This window comes from Salvia miltiorrhiza, chromosome 3 (assembly GCF_028751815.1).
Source record: "Salvia miltiorrhiza cultivar Shanhuang (shh) chromosome 3, IMPLAD_Smil_shh, whole genome shotgun sequence".
NCBI classification, from domain to species: domain Eukaryota; kingdom Viridiplantae; phylum Streptophyta; class Magnoliopsida; order Lamiales; family Lamiaceae; genus Salvia; species Salvia miltiorrhiza.
This window is the reverse complement of record NC_080389.1, coordinates 61,034,240-61,055,352: the sequence shown is the minus strand read 5'-3', so window position 1 is coordinate 61,055,352 and position 21,113 is coordinate 61,034,240. Positions and strand designations below refer to the sequence as shown.

Here is a 21,113-nt window from a genome sequence, read left to right as displayed (position 1 = left end):
CATTTGTGTCAAAAGTACCAAATTATTTGATTTTATTTTATTTTATTTTATTTCTGTTGGTATTTTTGGCACTAACATTTTCATTTGTTCTAAGTAATTTGATACTTTTGACAAATTATAACATTAGTGCCGAAAGTACCACCCGGATCCGCACGCTCAATCCAATTTATCCGTCCAAATTAAGGGCAATACAGTATAAAATTGTAAAAAATGATCAAATTTTATATTTTTAAAATGAATGATTAAATATTAAGTTTCATTGTTCAATATAACAATCTCAAAAATTAACTCAATGCTTAATTTGCAGACTAAAGAAAGGGGTGGGTAAACTACACTTAAAAAACCAAATGAAATTGGAATTTATGACTTTTAACTTTAAAAAATCAACTTCAATAATTATTTTCTTCTTTCACCAACCATTTTTTCAAATAGGGCACCTGCAACTTATTGGCGACTGATGTCACTGATAATATAATTTAATTTAATAAGAAAACGTTGACTGTGAAGTATTAAATTTGACAGATAAAAATAATATATAAGATTAATTATTTATTTATTTTAATGGATTAAAACTTTAAAATAGTTTAAATTTTTTGATTATTTCAATTATTTGAACTAAATTTATTTAATTTTTATCCCATTGAAAATATAAAATTAAAGAAATTCTAATTTTAAATATAAAAATACCCAATTATAGTATATTTTATTAAGGGTAAATATCATGAAAATCCCTGAATTATACATATTTTTATCAAAAATACCATATAATTTTCGAAATGTTCTCTAAACCCTCAAACTATCAGGTTTTTATCAAATATATCCCGCATTTATTTTTCGGTCATCAAAAACGTGATGTGGCTCGCCGAATTAATGCCACAATTTAATTTATATTCTATTTTTTTTAAATGACATGGCAAAAACGACTTCGTTTGGTACCATATTCTATCATGTTTATCCATAATTCTAGATTATTAGCGAGAATTTTAAACACGATAGAAGTGAATTTTAAATTTCAGAGTGATTTTTTTTTTAAAATGATATGGTACGAAACGATGTCGTTTTTGTCATTAAAAAATATAATATAAATTACATTGTGGCATTCGATGAGCCACATCACGTTTTTGGTGACCGAAAAGTAGATGCGGGATATATTTGATAAAAACCTAATAATTTGAGGGTTTAGAGAACATTTTCAAAATTTTAAAGTATTTTTAATAAAGCGGGTATACTTCAGAAATTTTCATGATATTTACCCTTCTATTAAAGATACGAAGCAAACTTACCTAAAAAATTACGGAGTATTGATGATAGCTGAAATGTGGCTTTCTTATTGTTGGACAAAATGGAATTGATCGATGCGAGAGCACAACTTATTAGTAAGTTTGATGGATTAAAAATTTAAAATATTTCAAATGTGACTTTCTCATTCCATGCGGGAGCACTTTATTGCGTGTATTTCAAAAAATTAGTAGGGTTAATTGTAGTTTATGGTCTGAACTTTTGAGTCATTTATAAATATGATTCAAATTTTAAAAAATACAAAAAAATAGCCTAAACTTTGAATTCATTTGTAAAAATGATCCGAACTTTAAAAATACACAAAAATAACATGAACGTTTTAGTCATTTGTAAAAATGGCCTGAACTTTAAAGTCATTTGTAAAAATGACATGAACTTTAAAAAATACAAAAAATGACATGAACTTTGAAGTCATTTGTAAAAATAGCCAAACTTTAAAGTCATTTGTAAAAATAACACGAATTTAAAAAAAATACAAAAATAATTTGAATTTTGAAAATTTGTAAAAATTGTTTGAACTTAAAAAAAAATACAAAAAATAATTTGAATTATGAAGATATGTAAAAATGACCTGAATTTTAAAAAATCTAAAATGACCTGAAAAGTATGTGAAAATTCTCTGTCTGTGCGTAATATGAATTTTATGTACTCAAAGCTTAAAAAATTCGTGTTGTCAATAATATTTTACGAGAGAAAAATTATTTGTATGAGATTAAAATTCTTATGATAAGATAATTAATTATCATACTTTATTATAAATATTCCAAGTGAATTTATAATTTTCACGACAACGTCGGACTTTCCACGTTGTCATAATTCGATTCCGAAAGTGTAAGCTCATGCCATTTTTATAAATTTGATAAAAAATGAGTCATTTTTTTGTATTAATAAAGTTTGTGCCGTTTTTACAAATGACTTCAAAGTTCAGGTCATTTTTTTTGTATTTTTTAAAGTTAATGTCATTTTTATAAATAATTTCAAAGTTCGGACTAATTTTTTTTTTTGTATTTTTCAAAGTTCAGGCTATTTTTGCAAATGATTTTAAAATTTCGGCTATTTTTTTTTTATTTTTTAAAATTCGGGCCATATTTACAAATGACTCCAAAGTTCAGGTCATAAACTACAATTATCCCAAATTAGTAGTATTACTTTTATCTCGCCCTGATAAGTAAAGTTTGATGATTTTAGACAACGCAGTAGTCGTAATAAATTAATGTTTTTATAAAATCCAAACCCCATTCATTGCATCCATACACATTGGCCCCATCTAGACTTGTGTCAAGCGTACTTATTTGATAGTTAAACTTAATTTACATTTCTCATCCAAAAAATACTATATAAACTCATCCACTTCCCATGCAAATTCATCAACTCACAACACACAACTCTCTCTCTCTCTCTCTCTGTGTCTCTTTTTAGAGAAATTAATATGATGGATTCGATTTTGGGTTTATCATTGCTATCATGGAACTTCATGGTTCTAGCTGTGATCCTTCCCATAGTGATCTTCTTCATCAGAAGCAAGACAAGATCCAAACCCGTTTCCAGCAACTGGCCGCCCGGCCCGAAGACCCTACCCGTGATCGGAAACATGCACCTCCTGAGCGCCCTGGCGTTCCGGTCCATCAGCGAGCTGGCGAAACAGTACGGCCCGCTGATGCGGCTGAAGCTGGGCGAAGTGGACACGATCGTGGTGTCATCGCGAGAGGTGGCGCGAGAGATGCTGAAGCAGCACGACCCTTGCTACGCCGACCGCCCCGAGTCCATCGGCATCAAGGTCTTATGGTACAACTACCGCGACATCGCCTTCAGCCCCTACGGCGACTACTGGCGCCAGATGCGCAAGATCTGCATCATGGAGCTCCTCAGCCCCCGCAGCGTCCGCTCCTTCGCCTCCATCCGCACAGACGAGGTCTCCAACCTCATCGCCTCCATCCGCGCCTCCGCCGCCGCCGGAAACCCCGTCAACATCAGCGACTCCATCTTCTCCATGATGAGCTCCGTCACCTGCCGCGCCGCCTTCGGGAAGGTCTCCAAGGATAAGGACGCGCTCATCAGGATCCTCAGGGACGGCATCCAGATGGCCGGCGGCTTCGAGATCGCCGACTTCTTCCCTTCCTCCTTGATCATCAACACCTTCAGCTGGACCAAGATCAGGCTGCTCATGATGCGCCACCGGCTCGACGTCATCCTCGACGGCCTCATCCGCCAGCACCAGCTCAATCTCGCCAAGATCGACAGAGGCAGCGAAGATGGCGAGAGAGGGAGGAAGGGCAACGGCGAGTTCGGGAACGAAGACATCATCGACGTTCTGCTTAGGGTTCAGGAGACCGGCGAGCTCCAGTTTCCCATCAGGAAAGAGGACATCAAGGCAGTTGTCTACGTCAGTATTCATATTCACTCCTAATCTCATAATTAAATTAATTCAAATCTGTTTTCACTTTTCATTAACATGAGTTAAAAAATGCAGGACATGTTCTCCGCCGGCACAGAGACGTCTTCGACGGCGATGGACTGGGCGATGGCGGAGCTGATGAGGAACCCGCGGGTGATGGCCAAGGCGCAAGCTGAAGTGCGGCGCGTGTTCAACGACGCCACCATCGCAACCATGGGAGACAACGATCAGAATCTCAAGTATCTGAAGCTGGTGATCAGGGAGGCGCTGAGGCTGCACCCTCCGGTTCCGATCCTACCGAGGGCGTCGAGGGAGGAGCGCGTGATCGGCGGGTATGTGATTCCGGCCAACGTGAAGGTTCTTGTCAACAACTGGGGGATGCAGAGGGATCCCGCCTACTGGACCAATCCGGACAGCTTCGAACCGGAGAGGTTCGAGGACTGCTCCAAGGAATTTCTCGGAGCAGACTTCGACTTTCTCCCGTTCGGAGCTGGGAAAAGAATGTGCCCTGGAATCACATTCGCTATGGCGAGTGTGGAGCTTGTTTTGGCTCAGCTTCTCTATCACTTCGATTGGAAGCTTCCAAACGGAGCTCAGCCGGAAAGCATGGAGATGATCGAGAATCCCGGAGTCACTGCTTCCAGAAGGGATAGCCTTCTTGCGGTGCCAACACCATACAAGAACTCGGCTTAATCCAAAATCGGCATAGGATTTTCATGGGCCGGGCTAATTAATTAATTAATATTCAGTTACATATATGAAGTAAATTTTGTTGTTGGAATAAGTGTATTTGAATTTTCAAGCTTGGTCGAGAAAATGGGAGACGGTGTTCTTGAATTGCTTGGTTTGTAAATTAGTGTTTACTCTTACTATACAAGCAATAAAAGGAATGATTTATTTGTTTGCGTTATGTATAGAGTGAAACCCCTCCTCTAGCCAAAACCTTCTAGTTATAGGAAAAAATGTCCATGAAAATAAAAATGTGGAAAATGTGACTTGATATTGATTGTGAGCATTGAATATTCAGCTCACACCTTTTTTTCAGATACTATATGTCACAGCTACCCCAAAATCATTTATTTTTCTTTATAATTTTTATTTGATAATTATTAAAATTTTAAACTATAATGTGTTTGAAAAATATTTTGTTTATTGAATTAATATTAGTCTAGTCGTGCCACTAATTAGAAAAGTGACCGTAATATTAAACTTTTGATATTACACACTTATATGAACAAATAAAATTATAAATTATAAATATTTATTTACATATACATAGTTATTTACGATAAGAATAAATAAATAAATAAACAAGACATATAACTTGATTTATCAAAAGATAGTATATACATATATTTAATTTCAGTGTGGATATATACATACACGTATAAATGCAAACCACCACTAAATTAAAGATCTAAATTAATACACTATATATACTTATATATATATATATATATATATATATATACATGTATATATGAGACGTGTAAACTTTTTATTAATAGTAAGCAATCCTATAAATCTAAAAAGGTAAGCTTACAAGTTGTGACTCATCAAAGCTATATGAATTTTGATACCTATAAATAAGGTCGTTTGGTGATAAAAGAATTACACAGAACCAAAACTAATTTAAGCAACATACCATTGTTGAAGGTAAGTTGCTAGTTATATATATTACTACACACACAGAACACATATATTATTATTATTATTATTAAATATTGTTTTTTAACTATTATTAAATTATATTTAATTTTATGAAATTAGGTGCGGCAATTCTAAGACGTTGACTTTGATTTAAATTATTCAAGTTAATTTTTAAAGCTCAAATATCAGGTGTGGGATTATTTAAATATATGTTGTGGTTAATTTTTGTCCATTTTAATATTATGTGTTTACCATATGTGAATTAAATTATATATCGCAAGGGGCCCGTTGAATGAGTCAAAGATGGAAAGATCCTTGGTATGCCACAATGCGATATAAACATAAAAGTTAAGAGCATCCGCATTGGGACCTCCTTGATAGCCTCCTTGATAGCCTATTTGATAGTGTTTGTGTTATTGAGTAGGTAGTGCTGCATTGGGGTTCCTTGATAGCCTACTTGATTTTTTTAGTTTTTAAAGAGGAGAGAGAAATTTTTAAAGAGAAGAAAAAAATTAAAAAAAAAAAAGAAATTATCGAGTATACTCGATAACTCGAGTAGCACTCGAGTAGCACTCACTTGCATCGCCTACTCGAGTGGCTACTCGAGTTCGAGTAAGGCATCGAGGAGAAGCGATGCCAATGCTCTAAGGTTGCAACCATTATATTATCGCCAGGGGCCCGTTGAATGGGTCCAGGACGGAAAGGTCCTTGGTATGCCCCCGTGCGAGCAAATATTATGAAATGTTATGATCATATGTGTTACCGTTTTATTAATTTGGACAATTATTGCATGTTCTCACACTGAGTGTACCCTGTATGCTCATCCCATATATATTTAACATTTTCAGGTTTCTAAGGTCGGAGGCACGTGGAAGGTTGAATGGCGAAACAAATATTTTGAATTTAGCATTACTTAAAAATGTTATTTTGAGTAAAGTATGTTTAAATAAAAATTTATTTCATAATTTTCTCATTAAATATTTATTTGGGTACCAAACTTCAATGTGTGTAAGGGAAATTCTGATTTGGGTACCAAACTTCAATGTGTGTAAGGAAAATTCCTAAACTATTAATTTGATTTGATTTAGTTACTCCGCAAATTTTCCGGCGAAAAATTGATGATATGAACAACTGGAAATCCTACGTGGATACGCCGGACCTAATCCTAAAACACAATTGTTTTATTACACTACAAGAAAACACGTGTTTAACGACCGAGAAATTCGGTCGTTAATTTTGCGGCCTTAACGATCGATTTACGACCAATTTTTTTAAACGATCGAAAATTCGGTCGCTAATTATTTTTTTAATATTTTATTTTTTTAAAAAACCGAATTTTCGGTCGTTAAAATTCTTTTTTTATTTTTTTATATTTTAACGATATTTTTTTAGTTTATTTTTTTAAAATTAAAAAAATTAATTTTTTCTAACGAACAAATAAAAAATATTTTTTTCCAATTTTTTATTTAAAAAATAAAAAATAAAATAAAAATAATCGGTCGTTGATATTATTTTTTCAATTTTTAAAATTTTTAAATTTCGTTTTTATATTTATTTGTTTTTATTTTTTTGATTTTATATATATAATATATATATATATACTTACATAGAAAATTAATTATTTTAATTAATTTTCTATTTAATTCTTATTTTTAAATTATAGAGAATAATTTAAAAATGATTGTTATTTTCATAATATTATTCTAAAAAATTAGATAATACTATTGATTATTAGATTTACTAAATTATTAGATTCATTATATTCAAAATATTAATAATTTTATTATTTTAAAATAAAAAATTATTTTTCAAATATTAATTTTATTAATATTGATTACTCCTATTTGATTTGATTTATTTTCATAATAAATTATTAGATTTACTAAATTATTGGGTTAATTGCATCAAAATACACGAACTATAATCACTTTTCCATTCTGCACACGAACTTTGAAATTTGCAATTTTAATCATGAACTTTGCAAGTGTTTCAATTTTTCCATAAAATTAAATTCTGGCAGCCGGAAAGTTGACGTGTCATTGTAGACGCCACGCGTATGTACGTAACACGTGTCATTGTAAGTGACGTGGCAATATAAAACGACGTCGTTTTGAAAGTGGTCATCTAAAAAACTCTAATTCTTACTCTGAATAGAAGTTGTCGATCCCGAATCGCTGATTTGGGAGGAGAAGTGGTCGATTTCCAATCTCCGAGATGTGAATTAGTTGATATCACGAAGGAATTAGAGGTGTAACATGATTAATTTTACATTCATTCTAAATTCAAATGTATCGGTGGAATTCGAATGAATGAATTACAAATTCGTCATTCCACCGCAAAACCAATCTTAGAAACATTTCCACTATATTTTCGTTGTGAGTTTTAATTAAAGAGAGTTAAGTTAATTTTTCCATTTTCTTGTCAACGAAATCCAAAAATTCTTATTGTCCTTTCTTGACTAGCTACTTGTACCCTAAATTCCTCAGTTTTTTTCTTCTCTTATTTTACTTTATAGTAGTATATAAGTCATTTTATGTACACGCTGACAAGTCCCAAAAATCACATCAACTACTTCCAGGGGAAAGATCATAGCAAATTCGTCACTCTATTTCCTTTTCCAAGTCAACACTGGCCTACTTCATTATTAATTCTATCTTTTCATTATTATTTTATTTTTCAACTTTGGCAAATTTCACTATTCACAACGTTTAGTAAACATGTATTCAAGAAAGAGAATCTTTGAGATGGACACTAAAATTAACTAGGTGAGTTTAATTGCACAAATAATTTGTAGCCTTCAAATATTATGAACCAAATAACATTAGAGACAATTAAAACAAATCACAAAATGAGTGTACATCATTATTTTTTAGCACGACGAGATTGATGAGAGTCTTAATTAAGCCGAGTTGTTGTATGGTGTTGGCACCGCAAGAAGGCTATCCCTTCTAGAAGCAGTGACTCCGGGATTCTCGATCATCTCCATGCTTTCCGGCTGAGCTCCGTTTGGAAGCTTCCAGTCGAAGTGATAGAGAAGCTGAGCCAAAACAAGCTCCACACTCGCCATAGCGAATGTGATTCCTGGGCACATTCTTTTCCCAGCTCCGAACGGGAGAAAGTCGAAGTCTGCTCCGAGAAACTCCTTGGAGCAGTCCTCGAATCTCTCCGGTTCGAAGCTGTCCGGATTGGTCCAGTAGGCGGGATCCCTCTGCATCCCCCAGTTGTTGACAAGAACCTTCACGTTGGCCGGAATCACATACCCGCCGATCACGCGCTCTTCCCTCGACGCCCTCGGTAGGATCGGAACCGGAGGGTGCAGCCGCAGCGCTTCCCTGATCACCAGCTTCAGATACTTGAGATTCTGATCGTTGTCTCCCATGGTTGCGATGGTGGCGTCGTTGAACACGCGCCGCACTTCAGCTTGCGCCTTGGCCATCACCCGCGGGTTCCTCATCAGCTCCGCCATCGCCCAGTCCATCGCCGTCGAAGACGTCTCTGTGCCGGCGGAGAACATGTCCTGCATTTTTTTAACTCATGTTAATAAAAAGTGAAAAACAGATTTGAATTAATTTAATTATGAGATTAGGAGTGAATATGAATACTGACGTAGACAACTGCTTTGATGTCCTCTTTCCTGATGGGAAACTGGAGCTCTCCGGTCTCCTGAACCCTAAGCAGAACGTCGATGATGTCTTCGTTCCCGAACTCGCCGTTGCCCTTCCTCCCTCTCTCTCCATCCTCGCTGCCTCTGTCGATCTTGGCGAGATTGAGCTGGTGCTGGCGGATGAGGCCGTCGAGGATGACGTCGAGCCTGTGGCGCATCATGAGCAGCCTGATCTTGGTCCAGCTGAAGGTGTTGATGATCAAGGAGGAAGGGAAGAAGTCGGCGATCTCGAAGCCGCCGGCCATCTGGATGCCGTCCCGGAGGATCCTGATGAGCGCGTCCTTATCCTTGGAGACCTTCCCGAAGGCGGCGCGGCAGGTGACGGAGCTCATCATGGAGAAGATGGAGTCGCTGATGTTGACGGGGTTTCCGGCGGCGGCGGAGGCGCGGATGGAGGCGATGAGGTTGGAGACCTCGTCTGTGCGGATGGAGGCGAAGGAGCGGACGCTGCGGGGGCTGAGGAGCTCCATGATGCAGATCTTGCGCATCTGGCGCCAGTAGTCGCCGTAGGGGCTGAAGGCGATGTCGCGGTAGTTGTACCATAAGACCTTGATGCCGATGGACTCGGGGCGGTCGGCGTAGCAAGGGTCGTGCTGCTTCAGCATCTCTCGCGCCACCTCTCGCGACGACACCACGATCGTGTCCACTTCGCCCAGCTTCAGCCGCATCAGCGGGCCGTACTGTTTCGCCAACTCGCTGATGGATCGGAACGCCAGAGCGCTCAGGAGATGCATGTTTCCGATCACGGGTAGGGTCTTCGGGCCGGGCGGCCAGTTGCTGGAAACGGGTTTGGATCTTGTCTTGCTTCTGATGAAGAAGATCGCTATGGGAAGGATCACAGCTAGAGCCATGAAGTTCCATGATAGTAATGATACCCCCAAAATCGAATCCATTATATTAATCTCTCTCAAAAGAGACAGAGAGAGAGAGTTGTGTGTTGTGAGTTGATAAATTTGCATGGGAAGTGGATGAGTTTATATAGTATTTTTTGGATGAGAAAAGTATAGTATAGTTAAGTGGGTGAAGTGTTATCAAATAAGTCTGCTGGACTAGATGCATGGGTCAGAGATGGCAATTTGTATATATGTGTGATGGGCATGCGTTTGGATTAATTGTGTACTAGTACTATATATTTTAACATTTGCCACCTATTTGTTTTAAAAAAAAGAAATATTTGCCTCGAAAATATATTTTATTCTACCTCACTTAACCTAATTTTTTTTACACAATTATTTAGGTTAGTAAAGATTGTATTGTAAAGATATATGGTCCATATTTATTGTAGTAAAAAAAATAAAACAAGCTAAATCAAATGGGGCAATCGAAAAAGAATACAAGTCAAGTGAGACAGATAAAAAGTGTGTTTTTAAGAGTTAATGATAATTTACGATGCACATAATATATTTGAGCTATGATTTTTTTTATTATTTTTAAGTATCATTTTTAATCTCCTTCTATTCAATGAAAATATTTGTTTCTTTCCTGAAATTATAAAAGAATAGTAATATCATAATACTCCTTCGTCTCACAAAAACATGAATATTTTACCATTTTGGAGTGTCTCACAAAAACATGAACATTCTATTTTTGTATATTACCCTCTTATTTTTATCCCTTTTTTCATACTTATTTACAAAAAAACCACCATGACCCATCACTACTTTTCCTCAATTATCTCATTACTCTCACAATACTTTATAAAGTGAGACCCATTTTCCACTCACAATAACTTCCAACTAACATTTCTTAAAACTCGTGTCACTCCCAATTGTTCATATTATGCATAAAGTATTTTCTAACTCTCCTTAATAGTGAAGTTCGAATTGATTGTATATAGAAAAACAAAGTTATATGTCCATAGTATAAATTCTAAATGTTATGTAAGCTTAAATTTTTCAATTTTTAAAAAATTCGTCATAATATATTACGGATACGTAATTTAATTTGTGGGATTTTCTTGATCGGAATTAACTTATGGATACTCATCATATTTTCACTTTAAATACTAGTAGTATTTTATTGAACTATATTATTTTATTACTTGTGACAGACTTGACCAAAGTAATGGAACATGCGATATGTAATACTATTGAAACGATAAGACAAAACTATTCAATCTCATTTGAAAATTTGTATGAAAATGGTGTCCGCCGCCAAGTCAAAAAATTCTTTTAATATGTGTGCCTTTTAATCGTCATTTACGACAATAAATACTTGTGAAGTGTTCTTTGACTTTGAGATGACATTGTTGACGGAATGATTTTTTTAAAAATATTATTTCATCTATTCACAAAAAATAGTTTTAGAATGCAAATTACTAATTAAATATATTATGAATGAAAAACAATTCACTTAAAATTAAATAATATTAATAATAGTTAATTGTATTGTGAAGAGAAAGTGGCCCGCATGTGATATTATGAGTACTATTTTTTTGTGAATGAAGATAGTGTGTTGTATTGAGCAATTCACGTAGCGGATGAGATTTAGAGTACCATATTCCCCTATTAATTATGTTTATTATAATAAGTTTTTTTATAAAAATAAAATATATCATAATATAATCAATTATATATTTTATATTTATTTCAAAAAAATATAAAAAAATTATATTTCCTCCGTTCCACTTATATTGACACAATTTTACAAGATTAAAAAAAAGGTGTTAAGAGTGTAAAGTGAATAAAAACCAAATATTTAATGAGTGTAAAATTGTTAGGGACCACATGCTATTTTTTGAAGGTGTCATTATAAGTGGGACCAAGCGACTATACCTTAATTTTATACTTATCAACCCTAATAATAAATCCATTAACTAATAAAAATTATGTTTAACAATATAAAATAATCATAAAACCAAATTGAATTAAATAATATCCAGTTAATATTTACAAAATTAAATTAAAGTATTCAAAATCAAATTTGAAAAAAAAATATTTAAAAAAAAAAACTTAAAAAATACACACTCAATCTCAAGTGCTCATTGGCCTATTTCTTAATCAAGTCATATAAGAACCAATTACCTCTTTGCATAACAATTTTATTTCATCAAACAGTATTCCACATTTATCAATAATCATACATCAACAGTCCACAACACTTTAACTACTTAGCTGCAACTAAACTCAGCAATCAGATTAAAGATGACTGCAATGGTTAAACATGAACTGCATAAGGTGAACTCCAATCAGCATCAAAGACTTGTTGCAGCTGAGACACAATGCCAAGGTTATATGTCCCAAAACTGAGCCCTGCCATTGTTGAAACCTGGAACAATGTATTACTTGATCTCGACTTTTCCATGGCAGTCGTTGCACTTGGAAGACGAGCATAGGTTGTTGGTGTAGAGCAGCGACTTCACGTGCACGTCCGTGTTGTGTTCTCAATGAAATGAGCCCAGTACGCGACCAGCAACTTCACGTTGGCGTGCTTGCTCTAAACAACCTATTGTGGATTGGAAACTGCATATTATGAAACTTTATTGTACCATTTTGCAAGAAATTTAGTGATATGTATATACCTGATCAGATATAGCCCAAGCCAATTAATCCATGGTGCTTATTCTTACAGTCTCTCCATTTCCGACTGATTTGACGGTGTCGATCCAGGCCTGCTCGTCTGACTGATACTTGTCGAACAATAGCCTACTGCGTGTTCTACGCAATCTGTCAAGACATATTTAGGTGTCTCTAGACTTGGTAGAAGTTTGCATGACAACCAGCAACAGTCAATAAGCTTTTGGGAGCTTAAAATAGTAAAGAAACAGTTTCCTGCTTACCAGCCAGCAAGATATATCTCAACTTCCTTCACATAACATCATTTATATTCATACAAACAAATCAACCAGCTTGTTTTCAACACAAGGAGTAGTAGAAATTAGAGTTTATGATAATGCTGTTACAAATGAAAACAGAAACAAGAGAGGAACATGTACAGCTGCAGGCTTCTCTGAGAAGGAAAGGATATTATGATTACCTGAGTTAGAGATTTCCAGTCATTAATTGCAGATCCAATGTAAACCAGCTGCAAAAGTTTTCATCTTTTATTCTTTCCTAACCATGATGAATAGATATTTATGCAGAGAGAGAAGACTTGATTTCTTGAATCGTTTAAGCACTAAATCTGTGCTTCCTTCACTTTTCTTGGATTTTATTGTTTTTGTCCTTCATTCTGTAAATTTAGCAGTCTTGTTTTCTTCTGATTTCAATTTCATGTTTGACAAAAATTTAACAGAAAGAGAAAAAAATAAACAAAGACACCATTTCTTACTAAATGAGAAATAGATATACAAGAATTCAAGCAATGATAAAACGAAAAACAACAGCACAAGATTATCCAACAAAGCAGTTTTCCCTACAACAGCAATGGAGATCATATCCTACTACCACTTTACACTTACCATCATCTTTTTTCTTCCTTGCTCACGAAATCGAGTGCCTCCGATGCCTGGACGACGAGCCAGAGGACTTGGTTTCTCCCCGTATCATCGAGGTCGGGCTCTGAGAGCTCCCCGAAGTCTCGGAGCTCTTGTTCTCCCTGCCGGCCAGCCCCTTCCCCACCATCCACAACCTGTCGAATATCCTCCTCGACCGCGATGGCAGCAGCTGCGCGCCGGATCCTCTGTTCTTGCTGCCTCTCTTGACATTCTTCACTGATTCCTCTTCTTTCATCTGCAGTTCATCCATCTGTTTCCTCAGAGATTTCCGGTTTTCAGGTGCATCATCATCGCCGTTGCTCAAGGCGGCGGCTGCCCTCGCCTGCTCGAAGAAGAGAACTTGAACCACCACACGTAGTGGCAGCTGCTCGTTCTGCGCTGCGTGCATGGTCGCCTCCGTTGTCAATTTCTTCACATCCATCACCCCACACAACCTCTTCCTCTCAGATTTTGTTAGTCCACTGTGCTCCTGCAATGTCATAAATTTTTCAATTTTACAAAATTATAGCAGAAAAACAGCAAAAGAGAGGAAAAAGATTGCACCTTTAGAAACATGTCAATGGCGCCGTACAGTCCATCGTGAATCGGTCTAGCCGTCTCAGGGACTGACTCCGACAGTTTGATGAAGCTGGACACGGTGAGATTCCGGTCGCGAGCAACTGCTGCTAGATAACCATCTATGACCTTCCCAACTCTCAACCAAGATCCATGCCCTAAAACAAAGTCACCCCCATTCTTCTCAATCACCCTCTTGTCCTTCTTGCTCATCTGATTCTCCACAAACAGATCCACGAGGCGTTGAACAAGTTCAACATCGTAGAGGGTTGTCTGAGGCGGCCTTGCCGGGATCAAGAGGTCACCAACCGAAGCATCATCCAATTTCAGACTGATGTTCTTTATCAGCTCCTCCCTTGATGAATCATCAGCTTCTATGAGGATAGCAACTTTGAGTAGTTTCAGTAAGAAACTGCAGGCGCAGCTGATGCCCTTGTCCGAAGGGAGCAAGCAGATTATGGTTTCGACCAGAGATTTGTTCCGGTTGATGTGAACTTCAGACACCAATGCATCAACAGAATCCGGCAGCCATCTCATGGCGTAAGCCTTCAGCGCCTCCCCAATCACGCCCCCGCCCATCCTGCCCTTGGATTTTATCGCGAGCATGACTCTCTTGTACAGGTCAATGTCCAGCTCACAGATATCTTCGATCCACCAATCTTTTGGCACGGTTTCCATCTTCTCGGAGAATTTCAATCCACTGTGGATTATTTGGTCTGATGTGGCCAGTCTTCTGTTATAAGTGTAAGACCAGGTGATGACCGAAGGATCCACAGACGTTTTGGATGCTATTGAATCTATGCACCTGCCGACTATCTTTAGATTCTCGGACCACGGGAGGAGAGACTTGGAGGTCTGTAGGACGATGATGGAATCCTTCCAGTTGCGCAGAACACTGGAGTTGAGGAATATGTCGATCTTCAAGATCAGGTTTCCTCTGTCGATATCCTCAGTCATTTCAAGATACTCTGCTGCACAGCGTGCAGCCACAACGTTGTAGGGGTTGAGAGTCACCGTTACGCCATAACAGAACTTGGCACATATCTCAAATGCTTTAGGGCCACCGGGGAAATCAACCAACCGGATCTCATCAGGGCTTTCCTCGCTCCCTCCTGATACGAGCTTCTGCAACTTATTGCTCTTGGACAAGAGAGGAAACTGCAAAGGCGAATCCAAACAGAAATTTCCACAATTAGACAGAGTTCTACCTCAAAAGAAAGTCTGAAAAACTATCAGCAAGAAGCAGTTATCATATTAATATAATGTAATTTCTTGCATTCCTAATAATTAGGTTCCACAAAATGTCACCTTATGGAGAAGGAACTTCACATCGCCAACGCTTATGATGGCATCAGTTGCCAATTCAGACGACACATACCTGCAATAGATTGAACAAGAGTTATGAACATTCATGTCGTTTAATAAAAGTATATATGAATTGTCAAAATGTGATCAAGCTCAACCAAGTTGAACAGACAACTTTTTCAAGCGGCTTTGAACATTCATGTCGTTTACTAAAAGTTAGATTATAGTATATGTATGAATGAGATCAAACTCAAACTGTTACTGGAAATGCTTCTCATACTTCTGTACAAGTTCTAAATTTCACAACTTATGTTTCTTCTCGAATGAGGCACATAATGGCAGCCAAATATGAATTAATACAATCAACAAAGGCTCCAAATAAGTGACTATTACATATTAGTGTTTGTAGGAAACATTTAAGTGGAACTGTTTATAAGATGAAGGTTGAAGGTTTCATTAAATGGTGCTTGAATTTTAACCTTAATCCATCACTGAGCAAGGTAACTACTAATCCATATCATCATCATCTCAGAATAAAAAACGTGACGTATAAGTATCTGCAGTTAAATCAAAAGGATGAGGAAACATGGCCAGCAAAAAAGGAGGATTAAAAAAATTTGAAGAGAAAAGGTGATCAACGACATACAAGCTACTTTCTAATCTTTTGCAATTTAATAAATTAACATGAAAAACCTTAGGCCAAGTAGGTGACACACTTTACAGTTCCAATGGGCCCTCAACATAAAGTGTACTCAATGTTTAAATAATGAAAGTGAGAAATTCGAATAACTCAAACAATTATACCTTTTAACTGCTGAATATACTAATTAACGTAGGATCATTATTATCACAAAAACACAGCACATTTTAACACCAAGCCAAAAAGTTTCCCTTAAAGGGGAAGAAGAGAAACACTAAAGCAACAAAGGTAATAGGTAGTAATATACTGTTTCTTCTCACAAATTCAAGCCAAGTAAAAAAAACCAAAATTTCCATTCACCACGTTTTGTAAACATGTATTCAAGAAAGAGAGAATCTTTGAGATGGACACTAAAACTAGATGAGCATAATTGCATAAATCATTTGTGCCTTCAAATATTATGAACCAAATAACATTACGATGAAATAATGAAAACGAAAACGTAAACATTTGAGAAAAGGAAAACTCACACACACACACACACACACAAAACACACACTATTTACCTCACACAATTCCCTTCAGCTTGAAAAGCATCTGGCTTCGACCCCAGCTTCATATACTTCATCTTTTAATCTGTTTTAATTTTTCTTCACCTTCTTCTGCTTCAAACTAGCTCAAAACAGAGCTCCTTGGAACTTTCAATGAACAAATTCTGGCAAGAAAAACACGTATAACTCCTAAAAGGGCAAGAAACTGCAAAAACCGAAAATCATTCTCTGCGGCCTAAAAGAGACAAAAGAGGGAATCTTTACGTAATCCCATCACACATTTTGAGTCCCTCTCCGACCAGAACATATCAGCGTCATCTTCCACAAAATAGCAAAACAAACACAAAGAAACAAAACCCACCAACAATCTCAGCTGCAGCAGCGTTAGAGAAATCTCCCCCCACACACTCTGCTTTTTTGTTTTGTTTTGTTTTTTCTCTCACACACCCCACTTAGAGAGAGAAAACGCCTCGGGTGGCGAGCCGGAGCAATTAAGAGAGAATTTGCGAGGGCTGCATTGTGAAAACGCGGTGATGTGATGCCATAAATGTTGTGACAGATTATAGTCCACCAACCCGGGCAGAATTAAAGGTGAGGGGCGCCTTAAATTTGCAGCCGCCTTGGCTATTACTCCTCCTGATTTGCCAAGATCTCGTCTTTTAAGTCGCGAATCTCAAGACCCTCTCTCTCCTACATGTAAATGAATGCGAAATGCGTGTATTCGGTGTGGAGCCGAGGAGGGACTGAATATACTGAAGGAGTTGTCGCTCTGGTTCCTCTTTCTGAAGAGAGAGAGGGAGAGGGAGAGTACGTGTGGGGTGGCGTAGTATAAGAGTAAGTGGGGGGGTTTCTACTGTCTTTGACAGAGTGGAACAGAGGGTGCACACTACACTACTCCTTTTTCAAGCTTTGTGCCGTTAATGCACGCCAACCTTCTTGACCTTTTTGCCCCTGCTGCTCCTCTTTATTCCTTTTTTTCTCAAAATTTCATTTTTTAGGATTATAAACGAGTCGAGTACTAGCAGGATCGAGCTTCAGCTCGTTTAGATAGTCCGATGTTCGATCTTGATTTGAGCTTCTATTTAGTTGATCAACCACCCAATTGTCGAGGTTAGCTCATGCGATTCTCGATATTGTTATATTCGAGTGTAAGCTTGAGTTAGGCTCGTTTGATATTCGTATATATAGAATTTGAGCTCCAGCTTAATGAAGATCTGAAAAACGTTCAAAACGTGCTCTTCATCAACCTATTACTCGAACTCGAGTTCGGTTCTATAAATATACTTTTTGCATGAAGGCTCATGCACCGGCTCGATTGAAGGTTCGCAGCACAAATAAATTCGAACATGTTCCCGAGTTCAACAAGTTGAGCACCATCAGACTCCAATTCAACTCGTTTATTATTGAAACGAGCTTTCTTTTAGTCGAGCCTCAAATAGGTTATGTCCATTTTTAGGATACTTATTTGCCATTTTGTTCTTTTACAATTTTATTTTTTTTTGCCTTACTTTTATCATCTTGCGACTTGTTCACATGTACTTCCTCCGTCCCAGGCCAATATGCTCATTTCTTTTCGGCACGGAGATTAAGAAATTCACTTTTTGGTAATTAAATGTGGTGTGGTCCACCAAAAAGTAACCTTTTGAGAGTACTCTCTTACGAAAAGACTAAATAGTACTCCATCCGTCCGTCAAAATTATGACAATTTGCTTGGGCACGGGATTTAATAAAATTGGTGATGATTTTGATGTAATGGAGAAAGGGTCCCACCACTTTATGAGATGAGTGGTTGAGATTGAATTTTGAGTGGTTTTTGTTGTAAATAAAGAGTGTTAATAAGGATAAAATATTAAAGAGGATGGTGGGACCATTGCCATAAAAGGAAAGTGACATAATCTTGGCGGACGCCCGATATAGTAATTATGACATAATCTTGGCGGACGGAGGGAGTACTCTCTTATTATTACTTAATAAAGCTCTAATCATTTTACTTCTCAAAAAAAGCTCTAATCATTTTCATATTAAGACTGGGCCTATTAGAATGAGACAACCTAAAATGGAAAATGAGCCTATTGGAGTGGGACGGAGGGATAACATAATTCGTTATTTGATTGAAAATCGCATGCTACTTATCTTTGATTTTTTTTAACAGTATACAATCATATCTTATATTATGTCCATTTGTAAGTTATACTCCTAGTTAAGCTTATGTCGGGAATCTTTTCATTTTAATGATTTAGAGATAAATAAAAAGAATGTAATTTGATTTCTTGAACCACTTAATTCTCTCAAGAAACATACTGGCTTTGGATTACAATTAATATTAATAAGTAATTTGGGTTCACGAATTGCTACTTGTCAAAAAGTATTTTTAAGAGAAAATTAGATGTATAATTTATAGATTATGTGTTGTTGGTTCTCCAAAAAAAAAAAAGTTATGTGATGTAGAAGTGTAACGTACAATTCTCCTATCATTTGTACCAACTATTTTTGTTACTACATTTCTTTATCAAATGTTGGAGCGTAAAATAAAATTGCTAAATAGATAATTATGTCTCAAATGGAAAACAAATCTCTTTTAGAGGAATAAAAAAACATGAAGTAGTATTTTGTGAAATGCCCAATCCCCATAACTCTTTTGTACCTGAGAATTTATCATTGCTATGATCCATATTACGTGGATATATAGCTCGATCTCTTGGATCATTGTGAGAAACTCGTCGCATTATTTAATTTTTATTTAATAAACTTACAAGATTTTAATTTATTCTTCAATAATTAATATAGGACACTAGAACTGTGTGCCAAACTTAATGTCTGCGAACCGTTCATACCTAAGCTATAAAATTGGTCAACCAAAGATTCTATTTCATTAAACTTCTCAAATATAGTAGAGTTGTAAATGATATCGTATTATGTTGGGCATGAACAAAGTCTAATGTATTCGTGCACGCATGGAGTCTGAAGATAGTGAATAGTATTAAAATTCAATCTCTATTGAATATTACTCCCTCCGTAAGTGGGACCTTTTTTTTTGGCACGGGAATTAAGAAAAGTGTATTTTGTGTGTATGTGAAAAAGTAAAAAGGTGTTTGAAGAGAAAAACTTTTACCCAAAAAGGAAAGAGTCTCACTTACAGTGGAACGCTCAAAATAGAAAGAGTCTCAGATACAGTGGGACGGAGGGAGTAATTTTTTTTGGTGTTGTTTGTATAATTCATTTTTAGAACTAGACAAAAATTTTATGGAACTTAGATAAAGATTGGTATCCACGTAAACTTTAATTCAATGGTCAGAAAAAATTAAAGAGGAGAAATTGTAGAGATTAAAAAGATGGGTATTTTAATTTGTCACACTTTAAAAATCAAATTAAAATTATAAATTTAAAATAATTTGTAATTTTATTTATCAAAATTTCTAAAATAAAATAGACGTTATATCATGGCAGGTAAAGTAAATTGGAATGGTCCAGCTAGTGATAGCATGTGATGCATTTGGTAGGGGACCTAAAATTGGATAATAGTTGGGTACATATTCCAATTTATGACTTTCGATATTTATTTATTTACTTATTTATTTATTTTGGCATTTTGGACCTGAATCTACATCACCCTCGAAATTGTGATAATCCAACCAGATTCATACTGCATAATGTGTCTAATTTTGAGCCTATAAAATAATTTGCGGAATGTATATTGGAGCAGGTTAGACTATACTAAATTTTAATTGGTATACACCATAGTTGACTTTTTGAGAGATAGTAGTATATGGATATTTACTTGATTTCCATAATCCTATATCACATTATGGAATAGAATGTTCCTACCCAAACAACACTATTAATTACCCACCTTTAAAAGAAAGTCTACGTTGGTATCTAACATTTATAAACTTTCCATTTTAGTAGTCAGTGTCTTAATACTAATCGAGTTTGGCACAAATTTATTCCATTCGAGAAAAAATGGTGGCTAGAAAAAATGTTTACTATACTTCAAAAATTAACTTATCATTAAATAAGTGCTATTTTTAAATGTTATAGAGAAAATGATGTCAATTTTTCAATTCTATTATTGCCCTTGTTACAGTTTTTTTAGTATTTCGAATTGTCATTTAATAATTAGGATTGAAAAAGTAAATTACTCGTTCATTACAAAAAAAGTTTTCACTAGAGACATGAGGTTTGTTAGCTATTATATGTGTCATAAAAATTAGTGACATGTGAAAGTGTAACATTTAGTGATTAGTTACACCATCAAATACCACTAATTTTTATGACACATATAATAGCTACCAAACCTCATGTCGTCGGTGGAATCATATGTGCCATCATGTAATCATCACTTACTCATTACATAGTTTTCAAAGTTTTGTCATTGATTATGACATTACACTTGGTAATGAATTTGATGTTGAGAGAAGTAAAATTCAGCTCCTTCATTTTACGAAAATAAGTACTAGAGGTCGGTACAATTTTTTAAAAATTAATTGTGTATTCAGTAAGTGGAAAAAAGGTCTTATAAAATTTGCACTCGCTAGTAAAATTATTTCTAAAAAGGGTTTATAATATATTTTCGCAGACGAACGAAAATGAAAATGGTAAATTATGACATATTTACGTCG

The 21,113-nt window shown here is 35.9% G+C and overlaps 3 protein-coding genes across 4 annotated transcripts; 1 reads left to right on the top strand and 2 right to left on the bottom strand.

Annotated features, from left to right (window-relative positions):
• The first annotated feature begins 2,616 nt into the window (after nt 1-2,616).
• Nucleotides 2,617-4,604, top strand: LOC131015134 (cytochrome P450 71D13-like). Its single transcript, XM_057943391.1, has 2 exons — nt 2,617-3,682; nt 3,770-4,604. Exons 1-2 carry the CDS (start codon nt 2,729-2,731, stop codon nt 4,385-4,387), a joined length of 1,572 nt encoding a protein of 523 aa, XP_057799374.1. The 5' UTR covers nt 2,617-2,728; the 3' UTR covers nt 4,388-4,604.
• A 3,492-nt stretch (nt 4,605-8,096) lies between these two features.
• On the bottom strand, nt 8,097-9,999 carry LOC131015133 (cytochrome P450 71D13-like). Its single transcript, XM_057943390.1, has 2 exons — nt 8,951-9,999; nt 8,097-8,861 (listed from the first exon to the last, which is right to left on the bottom strand). The coding sequence occupies exons 1-2, from the start codon at nt 9,965-9,967 to the stop codon at nt 8,244-8,246; spliced, it is 1,635 nt and encodes a 544-aa protein (XP_057799373.1). The 5' UTR covers nt 9,968-9,999; the 3' UTR covers nt 8,097-8,243.
• Nucleotides 10,000-13,254: 3,255 nt separating this feature from the next.
• On the bottom strand, nt 13,255-17,427 carry LOC131015132 (BTB/POZ domain-containing protein NPY1). 2 transcript variants are annotated; one of them, XM_057943388.1, is made up of 4 exons: nt 16,510-17,427; nt 15,307-15,376; nt 13,987-15,156; nt 13,255-13,912 (listed from the first exon to the last, which is right to left on the bottom strand). In XM_057943388.1, exons 1-4 carry the CDS (start codon nt 16,569-16,571, stop codon nt 13,430-13,432), a joined length of 1,785 nt encoding a protein of 594 aa, XP_057799371.1. In that variant the 5' UTR covers nt 16,572-17,427; the 3' UTR covers nt 13,255-13,429. The 2 variants fall into 2 exon arrangements, with proteins under 2 accessions (XP_057799371.1, XP_057799372.1); XM_057943389.1 differs by lacking the exon at nt 16,510-17,427 and adding an exon at nt 15,584-15,667.
• Nucleotides 17,428-21,113: the final 3,686 nt, after the last annotated feature.

Bases quoted from the DNA above. Each gene is read 5' to 3' on its own strand.
- LOC131015133 (XM_057943390.1), bottom strand. From the start codon at position 9,967: ATGCAAATTTATCAACTCACAACACACAACTCTCTCTCTCTGTCTCTT. The intron at 8,862-8,950 runs GTCAGTATTCAT...AAAAAAATGCAG, and splicing joins ACATCAAAGCAGTTGTCTAC to GACATGTTCTCCGCCGGCAC.
- LOC131015132 (XM_057943388.1), bottom strand. From the start codon at position 16,571: ATGAAGTATATGAAGCTGGGGTCGAAGCCAGATGCTTTTCAAGCTGAA. The intron at 15,377-16,509 runs GTAAATAGTGTG...AATCTATTGCAG, and splicing joins GCTGAAGGGAATTGTGTGAG to GTATGTGTCGTCTGAATTGG. The intron at 15,157-15,306 runs GTGACATTTTGT...TCGCCTTTGCAG, and splicing joins TGAAGTTCCTTCTCCATAAG to TTTCCTCTCTTGTCCAAGAG.
- LOC131015134 (XM_057943391.1), top strand. From the start codon at position 2,729: ATGATGGATTCGATTTTGGGTTTATCATTGCTATCATGGAACTTCATG. The intron at 3,683-3,769 runs GTCAGTATTCAT...TAAAAAATGCAG, and splicing joins ACATCAAGGCAGTTGTCTAC to GACATGTTCTCCGCCGGCAC.